The sequence below is a fragment of the Myxine glutinosa genome, chromosome 3 (genome assembly GCF_964187855.1).
Source record: "Myxine glutinosa chromosome 3, kmMyxGlut1.1, whole genome shotgun sequence".
Taxonomy (NCBI): Eukaryota; Metazoa; Chordata; class Myxini; order Myxiniformes; family Myxinidae; genus Myxine; species Myxine glutinosa.
Genome location: NC_136263.1, coordinates 78,351,702 through 78,371,326, shown reverse-complemented (window position 1 = coordinate 78,371,326; position 19,625 = coordinate 78,351,702). Strand labels below are relative to the sequence as shown.

Below are 19,625 nucleotides of genomic sequence, written 5' to 3'. Positions count from 1 at the left end.
AGTCGTGAGCAAGTCCTTTGTCAAATACGGTATTTTTTGTTTTTTGAATAATCAATTAATTGAGGAGTTATTTAATTATTAGCGTTTAATTAAGTACTTATTTAATTAATTAAATTTCATTTCTCTTCTGACCATTATTAACTCAGGCACCTTTTGAGTTAGGAAGCTGATATTTGGACATGCCAATGACCAGGTGATTTGGCTGCAAAGGATATTTTTGATTTATTAATTAATCAATTAATCGATTAATTATTTAATTATTCGATTAATGACCCAAAAAAATTTTTTTTTTAAGTTACAGATTCTGATGAAATAGTGGTAGTTTATGTGTTCTCTGACCAAATTGATTACCAATTTAATTTTTTTATGATTATTATTTATTTATTTTCATTATTAATCATTTATTTATTTTCTTTCTCATTTGGCCAATATCTCAGGCACCTTTTGAGCTGGGAAGCTAATATTTGGACATAAGTGACCAAGTGATGTGGCTATCAAGGATATTTTTGATTTATTGATTAATCATTTCATCTATTAATTATTTATTGATTAATCGATTAATTATTTATTGAGTAATCAATTAATTATTTAATTTTTTATAAATGACTTATTTAATTAAATTTCTAAAAGATACATCTTCGGATGAAGCACTAGTGGTTTAGTTATGCGATTAGCCAATTGATTATGAAAATATTTTGTGATAATCTTTTATTGATTTTAATTATACAATTAATCAATCAATTAGTGTACACCTCTTCCTCCCAATGCAGCCTTAATGAGCTGCACTGCGGTATTGCCGGGCGCCGGAGGCGCCCCGGCAATGCCGCGCTGCAGCATATTTAATTATTTGGCATGGGGCGGTGTACTTTGAATGTATGTGTACTTGTTTTTTTATTTTTTTTATTTTTGTATACAAGATCGAGGCTCGTGAAAGAGCGAACATTAATCACACAGAAAGACAAACCGACACATAAAACATATAACATCGGGAGCGGTAGACAAGATGGGGAGAGAGGGGGAAGGACACAAACACAACATTTGAGAGCAGGGACCGAGAGACATGGAGACATCGAGAGATCTGAGAGAGGGCGAGGGCTTTGGGGGGGGGGGCATGGGAAGGAGGCGGTGGGAGAGGTATAAAACATATGGACACTGCCAGGACTTCCAGGAAAGAAGTTGGAATTTCAAACAAGGTGGATCTGGGGTGAATTAGCGGGGGTAGAAAAGATCAAGGTTTTGGATGGGGGAAGATAAGAGATGGTGGTGCTACCACATAATATATTCTACATAATATATTTAAGCTACCACATAATATATTCAGTTCATCTTTACCTCATTATACATACCTGTACCAAGTTTGACTGAGATCCCTTAGGCTGTTCTTAAGTTATTGCACTAACAAAAACCTATCGTGGATGGACGGACAGATGGACAGCCGGACGGACAACTTGAAAACATAATTCCTCTGGCAACTTCGTCGACGAAGGCATAAAACTGTTGGGAAAGCTCCACCAATTTTTGCATACGTGGTGGGGGTACCCAGGGTCAGGTCGTGGGCACAACCCCCCATCCCTGCAATGCAAATGTATATGTATGCATGTTTGTCGGTCTGAAAATCAAGAAACTGACCTCAAACAAGGAAATTATACCATTTGGGCCAACATTGCCGTGGTGCACTCTCGGGTTAATTTTTGCTACAGCTTTGAACATCAATCTTCTTGATTGTTTACAAACGTCAAAATAAACCAATCTTGATTGGATGACCCAACTTGAGTGGGGTACCCAGCGTCGCAAGGAAAAACAAAACAATGTAGGAGTTCTGGCACATGTTGTACATTGAAAACATTAAAATCTTAAAATAGTTTTCATTGTTTGTTTGTGCGTTTGTACGTTACTGTTTCATGGCTGAACTGTTGCTCCTTGAGTCCCAAACTTTTTGGTGTCGTTACTTTTGAATCTGGGCAAGGTTTTAAGCTACCACACGTTGGCCTTCACATTTCTTTTGGGGCCACCAAAGGCTGTTATAAAATTTATTTTGGGATGTGGGGTCAGCCAGTGCTTCTGCTGGCCTGGAAGCAAAATGTAACTACTTTGAGGCCAATAACTCCATCGCTTTTCAATATTCAACGTGCCGAAACCACCGCCGTCAATATTCAACACTTGCTGGGAAAAGCTCACCCATCTGGGCAGCGCCCGGTACCCACACCACTCCCCTCCTCCCGGGACAGCGCCTATAGCTCCTCTAGTATCTATATATCATATTAAAGTAATCCATTATATCCTCTTTGTTTATAGCAGGTAGATTTTAAGAAGTGACACTACTGAATCACACATTCAGCTATACTCCAAGCCTGGTGTTGGCTTAACAGTTAAAGTGGAGTTAAGGTGGACTTCTGGGCACCATGGTCCCCTTTTTTAAGCAAGCAATGTTTTATGGCCAGATGCCCTTCCTGCCACCAACCCTGTTAGTCGCCTCTTGCGGCACACAGGGAATTAGCAGTGAACTGGTACTCAATTTTTCGACCTCGGAAGGATGACTGGCTGAGTCAACCCCCTGGCGTTAATTCAGCGATCGACCGGGATTCAAACCCAGGATCCTAGGATCCCAAGCCGGCACCCTAACCGCTAAGCCAACACCAGGCTCAGAATATGATGCAGCCAAGCAGCCGGAGGCTGCATATGAACCACCACCAGCAGCGATAATTCAATCCATCTTTGTCTCAGCAGCAGATCGTGAGTTCATCGAAGCTCGCCGCAAGGCTCTGCAGCGTTTCACCAACCTCGTGGCGCGGCACCCAGTCATGTCCCGGGATTCTCTCGTGCACACCTTCCATACCGTCTCTGGAAATGTAAGTTTCTGTTTCGCTTGTGTGGAATCAATAATGCTGCCCCTCTTCAAATTTGATTGGAACACTATTTCATCATATTTTGGCATTTGAAAATTCTAAAATTGGTTCAAAATCCATTGTTCCTTCGATTATATAAGAACTTTGACACCAATGTTTTACCCTAACTGGACGGTACGTGGGAGGCATTGCAAAAGTAGTTGCAAATACTGAGCTTGACTCATACATCACAAGTAAACAATGGCATTGTGTATCGTTGATGTGAGTCATGTTTATGATTTGTGAATTTCATGTTGAAAATGCTGTTTTATGCACTCTCTGGATTTTCCGCATTCATGCCGAGGATTAGAATCGCTGCAGCTTCAGATTTAATTTTTTAACTTAACTTGTTTGAAACTATCTACATACAACCTCGCCAATCCTTTACAAGTATTTTTTTTTTTTTGGTTTTTTTTGTATACAAGATCGAGGCTCGTGAAAGAGCGAACATTAATCACACAGAAAGACAAACAGACACACAAAACAAATAACATCGGGAGCGGTAGACAAGATGGGGAGAGAGGGGGAAAGACACAAACACAACATTTGAGAGCAGGGACCGAGAGACATGGAGACATCGAGAGAACTGTGGGAGGGAGAGGGCTTTGGGGGGAAGGCATGGGAAGGCGGGGGGGGGGGGGGGGGGTGGGAGAGGTATAAAACATATGGACACTGCCAAGACCTCCAGGAAAGAAGTTGGAATTTCAAACAAGGTGGATCTGGGGTGAATTAGTGGGGGTAGAAAAGATCAAGGTTTTGGATTTTTTTTTTTTTTTTTTTTTTTTCTATACTGATTCGAGGCTCGTGAAAGAGCTGACAACCGCGAGGGAAAGACAAAGACAGTACATGGGGACCGCGAGGGAAAGACAGTACATGGGGACCGCGAGGGAAAGACAAAAACAGCACATGGGGACCGCGAGGGAAAGACAGTACATGGGGACCGCGAGGGAAAGACAAAAACAGCACATGGGGACCGCGAGGGAAAGACAAAGACAGTACATGGGGACCGCGAGGGAAAGACAGTACATGGGGACCGCGAGGGAAAGACAAAAACAGCACATGGGGACCGCGAGGGAAAGACAAAGACAGCACATAGGGACCGCGAGGGAAAGACAAAGACAGTACATGGGGACCGCGAGGGAAAGACAAAAACAGCACATGGGGACCGCGAGGGAAAGACAGTACATGGGGACCGCGAGGGAAAGACAAAAACAGCACATGGGGACCGTGAGGGAAAGACAAAGACAGTACATGGGGACCGCGAGGGAAAGACAGTACATGGGGACCGCGAGGGAAAGACAGTACATGGGGACCGCGAGGGAAAGACAAAAACAGTACATGGGGACCGCGAGGGAAAGACAGTACATGGGGACCGCGAGGGAAAGACAAAAACAGCACATGGGGACCGCGAGGGAAAGACAAAGACAGTACATGGGGACCGCGAGGGAAAGACAGTACGTGGGGACTGCGAGGGAAAGACAGTACATGGGGACCGCGAGGGAAAGACAAAAACAGCACATGGGGACCGCGAGGGAAAGACAGTACATGGGGACCGCGAGGGAAAGACAAAAACAGCACATGGGGACCGCGAGGGAAAGACAGTACATGGGGACCGCGAGGGAAAGACAAAGACAGTACATGGGGACCGCGAGGGAAAGACAGTACATGGGGACCGCGAGGGAAAGACAAAAACAGCACATGGGGACCGCGAGGGAAAGACAAAGACAGTACATGGGGACCGCGAGGGAAAGACAGTACATGGGGACCGCGAGGGAAAGACAGTACATGGGGACCGCGAGGGAAAGACAAAAACAGCACATGGGGACCGCGAGGGAAAGACAAAGACAGTACATGGGGACCATGGGGGAAAGACAAAGACAGCACATGGGGACCGCGAGGGAAAGACAAAAACAGCACATGGGGACCGCGAGGGAAAGACAAAGACAGTACATGGGGACCGCGAGGGAAAGACAGTACATGGGGACCGCGAGGGAAAGACAAAAACAGCACATGGGGACCGCGAGGGAAAGACAAAGACAGCACATAGGGACCGCGAGGGAAAGACAAAGACAGTACATGGGGACCGCGAGGGAAAGACAAAAACAGCACATGGGGACCGCGAGGGAAAGACAAAGACAGTACATGGGGACCGCGAGGGAAAGACAGTACATGGGGACCGCGAGGGAAAGACAAAAACAGCACATGGGGACCGCGAGGGAAAGACAAAGACAGCACATAGGGACCGCGAGGGAAAGACAAAGACAGTACATGGGGACCGCGAGGGAAAGACAAAGACAGTACATGGGGACCGCGAGGGAAAGACAGTACATGGGGACCGCGAGGGAAAGACAAAAACAGCACATGGGGACCGCGAGGGAAAGACAAAGACAGTACATGGGGACCGCGAGGGAAAGACAGTACATGGGGACCGCGAGGGAAAGACAAAGACAGTACATGGGGACCACGAGGGAAAGACAAAGACAGCACATGGGGACCGCGAGGGAAAGACAAAGACAGCACATAGGGACCGCGAGGGAAAGACCGAGGATGGGGGAAGATAAGAGATGGTGGTGAACAGCTGTTTTGAAGACCTGGAGGGAGGAGTGTGATTGAAGGGAGTGAGGGAGTTTGTTCCAGAGGCGGGAGAAAAGAGGAATGAAAGAGTGAAGGTGAGCAGAGAGCCGAGATTTCGGCAGTTTAACCATCAGAGGGTGGCTGGCAGATCTTGTGCGACCTGTAGGAATATTTGGGGGACAGAGCACAGAGAGAGCTGGGGGAGCAAGGCCGGAGAGGAGTCGGTAGAAGACAGAAAGACCACCTACCTGCCTGCGGTGAGTGAGTGAAAGGCCCTCAGAGATAGCTTCATCGCGGGAGATTCCAATGATTCTGAAAGCTTTGGATTCAACAGCGTGAAGCCGAGCCAGGTGTGAGGCAGGAGCACCAGCCCAAAGTATTACAAGTATTACAACAAACTGATTCAGAATGTTCCAATTTCTTTGTTTTGTTGAAAAGGGAAAGCTTTAAAAATTTGAATACCCTTCCTGGTATAAAACTACTTTCATCTTTTCAATTTACATGCAGATGTCTGCTCAACCCTAACGACTTTACAACTGTGGGGTGATCTGCCTTTGGTGTAGTAAAATATCATATCTGTAAATCCCAAGCCTCGTCCAAGGTCTGGGGCACAAAGGTGAACTCAGGTTACATTACAATCACACAAAGGTGAACATTTGGTTATCTGAATACCTCCAACCCTCTTCAGTCCCCAAGGATGCACACACCTTCTTCTAGCAAAAGCACCCTTGTTAAATTCTCAAAATTCAGACTTGCTCCTTCCTTGCTCTCCTTTGTTCCTCTTCTCTCTCACTTGTGAAATCATATTCCTGAGGTAGTGCAATCCCACTTTTCCCTCTAAGGCTTCACCATGGCACTCGTGGCAGTGCACTAACATCTGGTGTTGCCATCCATCTCGATGACATGATATGATCTTTTCTACCCCCATTAACCCTCCCCTGTTCAAGCTCTATTACTGTCAGGGTTACCAATCTTTCCTCCCTTCTCACATCTCCTTTCATAATTCATTCGCTTGCTTGTTACATCCATCTGTTGGCCCACTGTCTAAACGTTCTTTCAGGGATTGTCTTGTGCTCTTTCGACACATCATGACTTTGTATACTGAAATAAAAGAAAATGAAAAATCTTCCTTTTGAAGCATTCAACATTTCATTTCTTAATGAGTGGACTGATGACTCTTCTCCTTGCCTGTGTCTGCACAGGACCTGCAGGGCAAGCTGAAAGATTGTCTGCGAAGCACTGGAGATGAGTTCATGAGCAGCTCGCTTGCAACACAAGCAAAGGCCAGTGGATTTAACATGCATTGTTCTCATGTTGTTTTAACATGACAGCTCCAAGATATAATCTATTTATTTTCGGGTTTATTAGGAGTAATTAGAAGAACCAACTAATTGGAAGTACCAACCGAGAATGAAGGTGTGGAGGTTGAAAGAGGTGACAGTAAGGGAGGCATTAAAAGAGAGGCTGAGTAGGGTCGAGGATGATGTGGTTGAGCTTGAAAGTGGTTGGATGTCAATGAAAGCTAGTCTGTTGCGAGCCGTTGGTGAGGTATGTGGATGGACAAAAGGACCACCGAGGCACTCGGAAAAATGGTGGTGGGATAATGAAGTTGGAAACAAGATTGACGAGAAGAGGAAGAAGTTCAAGGAGTGGCAGAAGGCGAAGGGTGCGGGAGCAGAAAATGCAGAGCATGAAAGTTATAAGGCAGCCAAGAAGGTTGCAAAGAAAGAGGTAGCAAAGGCGGAGGAGGCATGTCGGAAAATGTTCGGAGAACGCTTGGATTCGGAAGAGGGTCAGAGAGCGGTATTCAGGATTGCAAAGCAGACAGCGAAAGAGAGGTGTGATGTGATGGGGGTGAGTTGCTTGAAGGATGAAGTGGGACAAATCGTTGTGGACCCAGATGGAATTAAAGGAAGATGCAAGAGATATATGGAAATGCTGTTGAATGCAGAGAATGAATGGGATGGCAACATAGAGAGTAACCCAGTTTTAGAACGGCAGAGAAGATAACCGAGAAGGAAATTGAGGAAGCGATAAAAGCAACGAAGAGTAGAAAAGCGGGAGGGCCGACGGGAGTTGTGGGAGATATGTTGAAGGCAGCAGGAAGTTGGGGTGTGAAGAGAACGACAGAGATCTGTAATCTGGTGGTGAAAGAAGGCCGCATTCCAGTGGATTGGGAACTGAGTACCCTCGTCCCTCTATACAAGGGGAAAGGTGACCCTCTGGAGTGTGGCTCGTACTGAGCGATAAAGTTATTGGAGCATGGAATGAAGGTATTGGAAAGGGTGCTGGAGAGGAGGATAAGGAAGAAAGTGAAGATCGACGAAATGCAGTTTGGATTTATGCCAGGAAGAGGAACGACAGACGCGCTCTTTATTGTGAGGCAGTTGCAGGAGAAGTACATGGAGAAGAGGAAGAAGTTGTTTCTTGGGTTTGTTGATCTGGAGAAAGCATTCGATAGGGTTCCACGTGAAGTATTGACATGGGCATTGAGGAAGTTAGGAGTGGAGGAATGGTTGATCAGAGTTGTGATGGCAATGTACAAAAGAGCGCACACAGCTTTAAGGACGAAGGACGGGAACAGTGGTGAGTTTGAAGTGAAGGTGGGAGTGCATCAGGGGTCGGTACTAAGTCCACTACTATTTGTAGCTGTGATGTATGTGCTGGCTTGGAACGTAAAGGAGGGTTTACCGTGGGAGTTGTTGTATGCAGATGATCTGGTGTTGATTGCAGAAAGTATGGATGGACTGAAGGAGAAGATGAACAAGTGGAAGGAATGTATGGAGACAAAAGGTCTGAAGGTGAATATAGGAAAAACGAAGGTGATGGCAAGTGGTAAAGCCTGTGGTGAGGTGGAAAGAACTGGGAAGTGGCCGTGTGCTTTGTGCGGAAGGGTGTCGGAGTGAATTCCATTCAATGTACAATGTGCGCTGAGTGGGTTCATCAAAAATGTAGTGGTTTGAGAGGGTCATTAACCAGTGTGGCAGCTACATTCAAGTGTAAGGTTTGCACAGAGGGAGCTGCAGATGGAGGAAATGTTGAGTTGGATCTTGGAGACGGCGTGGAGCTGGAAGGTGTGAAAACATTTTGTTACCTAGGAGACGTGCTGAATGGAGAAGGTAGATCAGACTCGGCAACGCTTTTCTCGTTGGCATGCAGTGCTGCAACTCGGCATGCAGTTGGCAACTGCAACTCGGCATGCAGTGAGATGTGCATGGAAGAAGTTTCGGGAACTGAGTGGCGTGCTGACGAGGAGGGGAGTGTCGTTGAAGCTGAAGGGAAAGGTGTATGCTGCATGTGTGAGAAGTGTTATGATTTATGGGAGCGAGACATGGGTAATGAACGTAGAGCAGCAACGAAGGCTGGAAAGGGTGGAAATGCGAATGGTTCGATGGATGTGCGGAGTATCATTGAGAGAGAGGAAGACAAATGATGAATTGCGAAAGATGATGGGAATAGAGCCTGTGATGGATGCTGTGAAGAGAAACAGGTTGAGATGGTTTGGTCATGTGTTGAGGAAGGATGAAAGTGACTGGTTGAGAAGAGTGATGGAATGAATGTAGAAGGAAGTAGAGGATGGGGAAGACCGAGAAAGACTTGGCTAAAGATGGTCGAAGAAGAAATGCGGGCAAGGGGGTTAACAAGGAGAGATGCAGAAAATAGGGCAAAATGGAGAAGATTATCATGGGGACCGCAAGGCTAACCCCCGCTCTAGCAGGGAAGATGGCCTTAAAATGCCTGTTGTTGTTGTTGTTGTAGGAGTAATGTCAGGAGTGTACGAGATGGGTAAGGCTGTGTGGGGAGAAAGAAGGGTATGGAAGCAGAAATGTGATGTATGGCGATCTTGACATTCTGGTTTCAGTTTTATGTTCGTGTTTATGCACTTTATGATATCACCGAATAATCTTATGCATCAACGTCATCTTAAAATAATGGGGCAAATACGATGGCACTTCAAGGTTGATGTGGACTTTCAATTGTAAAAAAAAATCAAATAATAATGGTTCAAAATTTTGTGCAGGCAGTGATATTGTCTCGCCTGACAAGGTTATACAGAAGATGACATTGATGCTGATCAGAGAATTCCAGGTTAAATCAAGATGGTGGACAACATATTGTTGCGGATATGAGGATTGTATTTTTTTTATTGTGTTGAATTGTGGTAAATTGCTGTGTAACATTGTTTGATTCTGGCCCCTCCTGCCTCCAGTGTTGTGTAAAGGTTAAAAGGGCGTCCCGGTAGTTAATTCCATAAAGCACACATTGAAGAACACGATAAAACCCTTGTTCAGTAGTTTATATCTTTATTATGTGTTTTAGGGTAAAGCCTTGTCTTCCATTAACATGACACTCCATTGCACCAAGTGAAAAAGATAGATTCCCTTCATTCCCATTCCCAAAACCTCCATTTCCCCTTTCGTCATGGCCAAGCCTCAATTTGGCAATTACATCCCCTCCAAAGCCGCCATTGAACATGTGCTCGGGTTGGGGAAGAAAGGCGTGCCCGCCCGTCGTCATCAAGGGCGGAGCCAGAGGGTCGCGCGACCAACCAGGGCCGAGGTGAGCACACCGATGGGCGTGTCCTGAAGGCCGGCGGCTTAATCGCCGGCGGCGTTATAAAAGCGCGCGCGCAAGAGTGACCAGGGCTGAGCTGCGTGGTGAGGTGCAAAGAAAAGAGCTGGGTCGTCAGAGAGCTGAGTTGAAAGGGTCCAAGGCTGAGCTGCGTGGTGAGGTGCAAAGAAAAGAGCTGGGTCGTCAGAGAGCTGAGTTGAAAGGGTCCAAGGCAGAGCTGAGTTGAAAGGGTCCAAGGCAGAGCTGAGTTGAAAGGGTCCAAGGCAGAGCTGGGTTGTGAGGTCCAAGAGAAGAGATCATCCAGGGAAGCAAAAAGCCTGCTATTCGTCGCCTTGCTCGCCAGCAGCAGCGTCCACAGCAGCAACAACACTCGACAGCCGCTTGGGGCCTGGACGGCGGTTTTGAGCAGGGCCGCGAAGGAACGGCGGCTGCCCAACGCGCCGATCGTGCTGCCGGACCCATTGGACCTTCCTCTCCTTCCAGCCATTCCTGCCTACAAGTTCCCCATTCGTGTACGTGAGTTTGTTCTGTTTGTTCTGTCCTGGGTATTCAATTAAGTCTGTATAAGCTAGTATTTTCACTGTGTCTCTAAAAAGCTTCTGTATATTATTTTATTATCTTTCCTTCTCCTTGGTTACTTTGAGCCTGTAAATAGTAATAAATAGCAATCGTATTTCAAACCTTTCTTTTTGTCTGCCTCTTCTTCACATCCGTGTCGTCTTAGTCTTTTCCATATTGAATAGCTATGGCGCGATACGGCCAACGTCGGGTGAATTGGGTGAATCGGGGAAACTGTTAGGCCGCGGTGCCTCCGCTCGGCAAACAACATCCTTAACCGCGGACCGTAACAATTGGTGTCAGGAGTGTCGGATTCGGACCTGGGACTAAATTCATTTAGCCCAAATTTTGGACACAATTGTACAATTGGCGTAACAATTGGTGTCTGGGAGTGGAATTCGGGGCCCGAACCAAATTTTTAAAACATTTAGAAAAAAAATTTGGTCAAAATTTGGAGCGGCCGAAATTTGTGTTGTTTTAAAGGAAAACCCAAATTTTGAAATCGCGCCATGGCTGGTCAAGGCGATCGGATGCAGGTGGGTGAGCTAGAAGGGGGGTTAGGAGTAACCCAGGATCAGAGGGGGGAGAACAATGAGGAGGTGGTTGAGGAGGTGTCAGGCGCGCAAAATGGCGTCCTCGCGCACGTGGTTGGGGCAGCCGCGCCCGCAGCACCGGTGAATTTGGACCTCTTTATGATGCAAATAAGGGCGCTCATGGTCCAAACAAGTGAAGACCTGAGGAATGACTTGGGGAACCGGATGGATGCTCAGGGTGAGCGATTGGAGGGCCAAATGGGAGACCAAATTGGAAGTTTGAAAAACAGTATGGGAGAAATGGGGGGCAAAATGGGAGAAATGGGGGGCCAAATGGGGGCAATGAGGGGTACCGTTGAGGGATTAGACAAGAAATTTGAGGGATTAGACAAGAAATTTGAGGGATTAGACAAGAAATTTGAGGGGTTAGACAATGGGATAGAAGGGGTGAAACATGGGTTAACGGGGGTGGAAAATAGAATGGCTGCCCAGGAGAATCAGATAGAGGGAGTGAAAAATGGGTTAATGGGGTTAGAAAATAGGATGGAAGGCAAATTGCGGGAAATAGGGGAGCAATCCGCCCGAGAAATTAAACAAATGGGAGAGCAGATAGAGGAGGTGAAAATCGGGGTAGAAACCAAACTGGATGCTCAGAGGGATGAATTGGGACAGATGAGGGTGGCATCTACAAAAGAGAGGGAGGAGATGAAAGAGGAGATACGACGAGGTGTAAGTGAGGAGGTCTCGGGGGTACGCGAGGAGGTAAAGCGAGGTGAAAAGCGTATGGAGAAAGAGGTGAGGAATAATACAGCTAAGTTACAAGGGGGCATAGAGGACCTGTCGGAGGAGGTGGAACAGCTGACGGTGGGACAGACGGAGTTAGTGGAGCAGGTACAAAAGAACACTGCGGTACTAGGAGGGTTAAAAGCGACACAAAGACATCAAGGACGACTTAATAGCGACACAGAGGCAATGTCAGATGGTAAGTGAGGGACTGACAACGAGGTTGGACGAGGTGACAGAAGTAATGGAGACGAAGGACCGGGAGGTGAGGACGCACATAGAGATGGTCAAGATAGCCTTAGAGGACGAACTTGAGGAGACGCACCGGGAAATAAAAGAGGTGAAGCAAAAATTAGAGGAAGTGGAAGAGGAGGTGAGTGAAATTAAGAAGAGACGGACAGAAACTAAGAGAGAAATACAGGAGGAGGTGATGGAATATGTACAAGGTCGGTGCTCAACTCATAATGGTGTGCTCACTAACCAAATAAAGTGTTTGCAGGTGGCGAAGGAGGTGCGGAGATGAGGTGCCGAGGTGAGTGGCGATATACGTGAAAATGTATATGATGTGAGGGGAGCTTCAGTCGGCTTGGGGGTTGATTTGGATCCGGGTGTTCGTGAGAGGCCGTTGGTGAAGTGTGTGACGGGTACGGTGTGCGAAAGAGGTGTGCTAGAATGTCCGACTCTGGGGTGTGTGAGGAAAAAGTGCGCGCCAAGGAGTGAGTGTGCTGTCGAGAGTGAGTTGGTCGAAGCGCGTGTGCGAGGGAGCACATGGAAGCGCGTAGTGAGGAGTGTTACAGAGGATGTAACAAGAAAGTGTACACCTGTGGTGAGTGTTACGGAGGAAGTAATGGGAGAGTGTGCGCAAGAGGATGCGTGAGAAAGGTGTGTAACGGACAGGTGCATGAGGAAAGAGTGCGCTGTCAAGAGTAAGGGAGGATGCACGCCTGTGGTGAGTGTTATGGAGGAAGTAACGGGAGAGTGTGCGCAAGAGTGTGCGCGAGAAAGGTGTGTAACGGACAGGTGAATGAGGAAAGAGTGCGCTGTCGAGAGTAAGGGTGAGTGCGCTGTCAAGAGTGGTGGTGAAAGTAGTGAGAGTGACACGGAGCGTGAGTTGGTTGTGACAGGTGAGAGAGGATGTACACCTGGAATGGAAGGATGCACACCTGGAATGGTAGAGCGTGTGTGGGAATGCACACTTGAGTTGGTAGTGAGGCACGTGGTTGGGTGTGCGAGTGAGAGCACACCTGTGATTGTCACAGAGGAGGTGACCGAGAAGGGGGCGCGAAGAGGTGTGTTGGTGAGGTGTGCGAATGACGAGTGTGTGCCAAGGTGTTCGGTGGTCAGGTGTGTGACCAAGTCTGTAAGCAGAATGAGTGTACCTGGGTGTGTAAGAGAAGGTGCAATGACGAGGAGCATGGGGACAGCTGGATGTATGAGCAAGGAACGGGCTGCGGGGTGTAAGCATGCAGGTGAGGCATCGACGGTAACCGGGTTAGCGGTTAGAGCGACTTATAGCCGAATTGGGCCCTCGGTGCACGTCGGGCAGCTTCGCGTGCCGCGAGGACCAGCGGGGATCCGAACCATGGCGGTTTCGAAAGAACCGCCGTACGCGATCCACGCTGGGCCTCGCTTTGAACGGTCGCGTCCGTGCTCCACTCGGCGGAGCGGGCAGCCCAATAGGAAGGGTCGTCATGGCGACCCCTTTTTGTTGAGGCGTTCCGGCAGGTCGAGATCGAGCCATTGGATGGCTCCGTGCCGAGGTGGTGCGTGGGATCTCGGCCCGGGTAAACCTCCTTCCCTGCACCGAGTGCCAGACGTATCCAGCCGCCGGCACCAAACAACCCGCATTCATTGCTCGGCTTTACGAAGCCGAGCTTTAGAGACGAATTGGCGCACCGAGAGGCATTAGTGAGTAGACTGTGTGACGAGAATAGTGTTTTGGGCCCGAAATTGCAAAGCAAAATTTGATGATTGGCAAAGGATTGGCAGAGTGATGATTGGCAGAGGATTGGCGGATGATTTGCAAAAATTTTGATTTGTGGAAATTGGACGAGCAAAATTTATAGTTTGAGATGCCCCATGTGATGGGATGGCCAATCCACCATCCCTCACATCGGGGGCAAAGGAGCACTAGATTTATGGGGTTTATGGCAGTGAAAACTAGCCCGGGAGGGTTTGGATAATGTGTAGGGACCTAGAAGATGACCTTAGGTGACGTTAAGATTAGGTAGTGACAATGACACCTGTAGTGGGGACGCAGGTAGTTTAGAGTGGATGATAATGACGTGGGAGCGCAATAGTTTAAAGGGACGACTGGGAAGCGCAAGTTCCAGAGGGGAGTAGTTAGATGAGATGATGCCGTGTGTTTGAGGTGTATAGAAGTGTATTGTGAAAAGTGTGTAAGGAACAGGTGTGATTGCACAGGTGTGCAACTGAACAGGTGGATGGAGCAGGGTATGGATGAGTGATGGTGATGTGTATTGTGTTGACCAAATGGTCCAGGGAGAAGGAGGGTGCAGGTGGCACCAGGTAAGATTGCGCAGGTGTGCAACTGCAGGTGAATGGAGAATGGTTGTGTGGAATACATGGAGTGTGGAATATATGGAGTATTGGAATGGATGGTCGTGGAGTGAGTATGGTGGAAACTATGGAGTGGAGTGGATGGTGCGAAGGTGTGAATGGGCGAAGAGTGGACCCCCATCACGAATACCCGGGGCGGGTAGTGTAAGTGTTAGGTAGAGGGTATAGGTAAATTGTGGTTGGATATTGGCATCTGTGGTGCGGGTGAAAGAATGGTATTTGGATGGGTGCATTAGTGTTGTGGAAATGGCTGGGCGTGTAGCCTGTTAGTGTGTGTAGTTGGTTTGGGCACTCCACCACTGTGAGGATGTCGGCCAGGTGAGGCCGCAGGTGGGCTCTGGGAGCCGGTAGTTGTTGTGGATGGGGCCCGAGGATCCGGAGGACGCACCGAGTGGGGTGACAGAGCCAGGAGGGGCCTTCCCCAGTAGATAGGTTAGGTTAAGGAGCAGGTAAGCTCGGGTGGCAACTACAGTGGTGGAGGTGTGCAGGTGGGGAGACCTGCTGGGAGAGCTACACGTCTCAGCCCAGAAATTGTGCAAGGGCACCGGGAGATGAATCGGGGAAGTGAGACCCCAAATTGAGAAGCACCACAGTTTGGTCAATGGGAATTGGTTTTTAGAACCCATAGTGTAAGTTGGCCAATGGATTGGTAGGGAAAGACCCCGGGTAGTGTAAAGTGTGTTAATGTCATTTAGAAAGTAGTTAGGATGGAAGTCTCCTCGCACCATCTGCATCCACTCACCTGAGATGACGTACCTCCACACCATGCCATGTTTTATTATTTTTATGATGCAAATGTTTGGATTGTGAGACGCATCATGACGTGGGTGTGACATTGTGCTTGATGTTCCATCTCTTCCTCCTTATGAGGATTGATGATGAATTGGGTGATGGCAAATTTTGGATAGAGGGATTGTGGAGACGAATTTGGAGTCGAAGAAATATGGGGAAGACGTGACAGTAGTGACGAATTTGTAAATGTGTAGATTTTGTACATATGGGGTAAGGGCAAGGGTAGTGTAGGTGACAGGGGGGGTGACGTACGGTAGGGACGAGCTTTCTCACTTCGCTCTCCGTACGCACTTCGCCTTGCATTGCCTTATTGATGTGTACCCTTGTGACCTTGCCCCTCGCTCATCTGTCTTGTCCCCCTTTTGTCTCCCACATGACGTGAGCGCCACTGGGTGCCGAGGGGAGCGTGCGTGAGTCCGCCATTGTGCACCCGGAACTCCCAGAACCAGCTGTCTGCATCGATGCACCACATTATGGACCACATGTCTGTGGCCGAGCACCACTTATGGACCCCATGGGTTGGGGCGTGGCCCCTCTGCTGGAACCGGCCATGAGGGCCCGAAATCTTGCTGGCGGACCTTGGCCACAGGGCACCGATGCCCCACAGGTGAACCACACTAGTCGGCCCTGTGGGCCATAAATAAAATAAATAAACATGGACACGTTTGGGCAAGTTTTATTGCAAATAGGCCGCCAGTAAGAAAATGAAAGAAAGACAACATCTGGAAGAAATAATAATAGCCAGCAGAGGGAGCCGAAGAGCAAGAGACCACCTGCAGGGTTAGGGGTTGTTGATTTATTTTTATTCATGAACAATGATGACTGTGCACCGATTGGTGCTTGAGGGTGCTTTGGTGCGTTTTGGGTGCTTTCATGGTGCGTCGATGCAGAGCAGACTGCCTCCCCCCCAGAAAGAACAATCACAGGTCCTGGGCTGTGTTTTGTAAATAAAATAGTGTCAATTGTAAATAATTCTCCCCACCGTCAGTGTATAGTTTGAAGACCATTCCGCAATTTGGTTAGCTGTGGGCGTGAGTCTGTTAGGTAGGGTGCAATGGAGCAGCGGGACATATTTATCTATGTTTTAAAACTGTCGCACTCAGGGTCAGGTTAAAAGTAGAGGGAACTACACAATGGCGGACTCACGCACGCTACGTGTCACACTAAATTAAAGTTGTAGGCCCGGGACGTGCCTAAGAGGAGGAGGGTGCAGTGTTGCGGATATGAGGATTGTATTTTTTTTATTGTGTTGAATTGTGGTAAATTGCTGTGTAACATTGTTTGATTCTGGCCCCTCCTGCCTCCAGTGTTGTGTAAAGGTTAAAAGGGCGTCCCGGTAGTTAATTCCATAAAGCACACATTGAAGGACACGATAAAACCCTTGTTCAGTAGCTTATATCTTTATTATGTGTTTTAGGGTAAGGCCTTGTCTTCCATTAACATGACACTCCATTGCACCAAGTGAAAAAGATAGATTCCCTTCATTCCCATTCCCAAAACCTCCATTTCCCCTTTTGTCATGGCCAAGCCTCAATTTGTCAATTACATCCCCTCCAAAGCCGCCATTGAACATGTGCTCGGGTTGGGGAAGAAAGGCGTGCCCGCCCGTCGTCATCAAGGGCGGAGCCAGAGGGTCGCGCGACCAACCAGGGCCGAGGTGAGCACACCGATGGGCGTGTCCTGAAGGCCGGCGGCTTAATCGCCGGCCGCGTTATAAAAGCGCGCGCGCAAGAGTGACCAGGGCTGAGCTGCGTGGTGAGGTGCAAAGAAAAGAGCTGGGTCGTCAGAGAGCTGAGTTGAAAGGGTCCAAGGCTGAGCTGCGTGGTGAGGTGCAAAGAAAAGAGCTGGGTCGTCAGAGGAGAGCTCAGTTGAAAGGGTCCAAGGCAAAGCTGAGTTGAAAGGGTCCAAGGCAGAGCTGAGTTGAAAGGGTCCAAGGCAGAGCTGGGTTGTGAGGTCCAAGAGAAGAGATCATCCAGGGAAGCAAAAAGCCTGCTATTCGTCGCCTTGCTCGCCAGCAGCAGCGTCCACAGCAGCAACAACACTCGACAGCCGCTTGGGGCCTGGACGGCGGTTTTGAGCAGGGCCGCGAAGGAACGGCGGCTGCCCAACGCGCCGATCGTGCTGCCGGACGCATTGGACTTTCCTCTCCTTCCAGCCATTCCTGCCTACAAGTTCCCCATTCGTGTACGTGAGTTTGTTCTGTTTGTTCTGTCCTGGGTATTCAATTAAGTCTGTATAAGCTAGTATTTTCACTGTGTCTCTAAAAAGCTTCTGTATATTATTTTATTATCTTTCCTTCTCCTTGGTTACTTTGAGCCTATAAATAGTAATAAATAGTAATCGTATTTCAAACCTTTCTTTTTGTCTGCTTCTTCTTCACATCCGTGTCGGCTTAGTCTTTTCCATATTGAATAGCTGTGGCGCGATACGGCCAACGTCGGGTGAATCGGGGAAACTGTTAGGCCGCGGTGCCACCGCTCGGCAAACAACATCCTTAACCGCGGACCGTAACAATATATTCACATATATGTGGAGGAGAGATGTATCATTATATATATATATATTTTTGTTGTTGTTGTTGTTGTTGTTGTTGTTGTTGTTGTTGTTGTAGACAAGATCGAGGCTCGTGTGAGAGCTAACATCAATCACAAAAAAAAAAAACGGACACACAAAACATACAATAAAGGGAGTGGGAGACAAGATGGGGAGAGAGAGGGTAGCACACAAGTATATCAGCAGAGAACAGGGACAACGGAAGATCTGTGGGAGGGAGAGGGCTTGGGGGGAGGAGGCATAGGAAGGCGGGGCGGGGGGGGGGGTGGCGGGGGAAGATGTGAAACACATGGACACCGCTCGAACTTCCAGGAAAGAAAGAAGTCGGGATTTTAAAAAAAGTGGATCTGGGATGAATTAACAGGGGTAGAAAATATCAAGGTTTTGGATGGGGGAAGATAAAAGAAGGTTGTGTGCAGCTGTTTTAAAGACCTGAAGGGATGAGTGGGATTGAAGAGAGTGAGGGAGTTTATTCCAGAGGTGGGAGTGAAGAGGAATGAAGGAGTGAAGGTGAGCAGAGAGTCTTGATTTTGGTAATTTCACCAGACGAGGGTTGCTGGCAGATCTTGTGCGACCTGTAGGAATATTTGGGGGACAGAGCTGGGGGGGGGGGGGGGGGCAAGGCCAAATAGGATATTATTGTGAAGGAAAACAAACCAACTGAAATTAACAGGAGTCTGTTTGCACAATTTGTTGATGCATGTCTCACATAATTGTGAGTTGAAATAGCGCAGTGAGTTCCAAAATGGCCATGGATTGGTGAGCGATCTTGGGTTGTCTCACATTCAACCAACGACTGTCACTTTCGCGGATATTAAACATGCCGATCAGCTATTTTTGGAGAATTGCCAGATTACTATTCATGAAATTTCAGAGAATTACATGCCAGTGTTAAAAGTGTCGAAGCAAACACTCATTCTTACATTGAATTAATCAGGGTTCATGTAAAGTGGGTATCAAAGGACCTCACATTTGATCAAAAGGCAACTCATGCCAGCATTGCGATAGCGTTTGTGAAACGCTACCAGAAGGAAGCAAGACAAATGCTTGAAAGAAGACAATTTGACTCGTAGGCCGTGTGCAGCAGATGGAAAAAGCAGCTGGAAATCGGTTTTCATCCCATGTCTGAGGTGCAACTTGAAATTTCGTATTTGAGTAGACAACTATATGGTGGACTCTGGGTAAAAAGTTCTCCCTGAAATATCCGTACAACACGGCGCTGTGGGGTGTTGAAGTTTGCTCCCATGGTCCAAAGCTCCGCTTTTTGGCAATTTGGCCATTTTTAAGGACTCGTATCTCCAACACTACTAATACATGGGTTATTGTACTTGGTGATCTTGAAGACTGGACAACATACTTTCAAAAAAATCGAAATCCTAAGGTTGTCCTTGCTTTATTAAAATAATTAACGTGACTAAAACACAGTGATTTTTCATAAATAATCACAACCACTCTCGTTTTCGATCCATCAAAGATTCCTAACTAATCACGGAAGAGAAGTTATTATACACTTGCAGAAGTACCCGGCATTGCCGGGCGGGGGAGGAGGAGGGGAGAGGGAAGAGGAGGGGAGGGGAACGGGGGGGAAGGGGGAAGGGAGGGGAGGGGGGGAGGGGGGAGGGGAAGGGGGGAGGAGAGGGTGCGGGGGTGCCCAGGGGAAGAAGGGCCCCTCCCCCCTCCCCCCTCCCCCCTTCCCCTCCCCCCTCCCCCTTCCCTCTCCCCTTCACCTCCCCCTCCCCCCTCCCCCCCTTCCCCCTTCCCCCCCTCACCCCTCCCCCTCCCCCCCCTTCCCCTC

The 19,625-nt window shown here is 48.0% G+C and overlaps 1 protein-coding gene across 2 annotated transcripts in view; it reads left to right on the top strand.

Moving 5' to 3' along the window:
* SNX8 (sorting nexin 8) overlaps positions 1-19,625 on the top strand; it is a 107,771-nt gene that overhangs the window by 45,188 nt on the left and 42,958 nt on the right. The window contains exons 6-7 of one of the 2 annotated variants that reach the window (XM_078774217.1): positions 2,728-2,849; positions 6,662-6,742. In XM_078774217.1, coding sequence (XP_078630343.1) covers positions 2,728-2,849; positions 6,662-6,742 — 203 coding nt within the window. Of the gene's footprint in view, positions 1-2,724; positions 2,850-6,661; positions 6,743-19,625 lie in introns of both variants that reach the window. The other variant, XM_078774216.1, reaches the window with a different exon arrangement.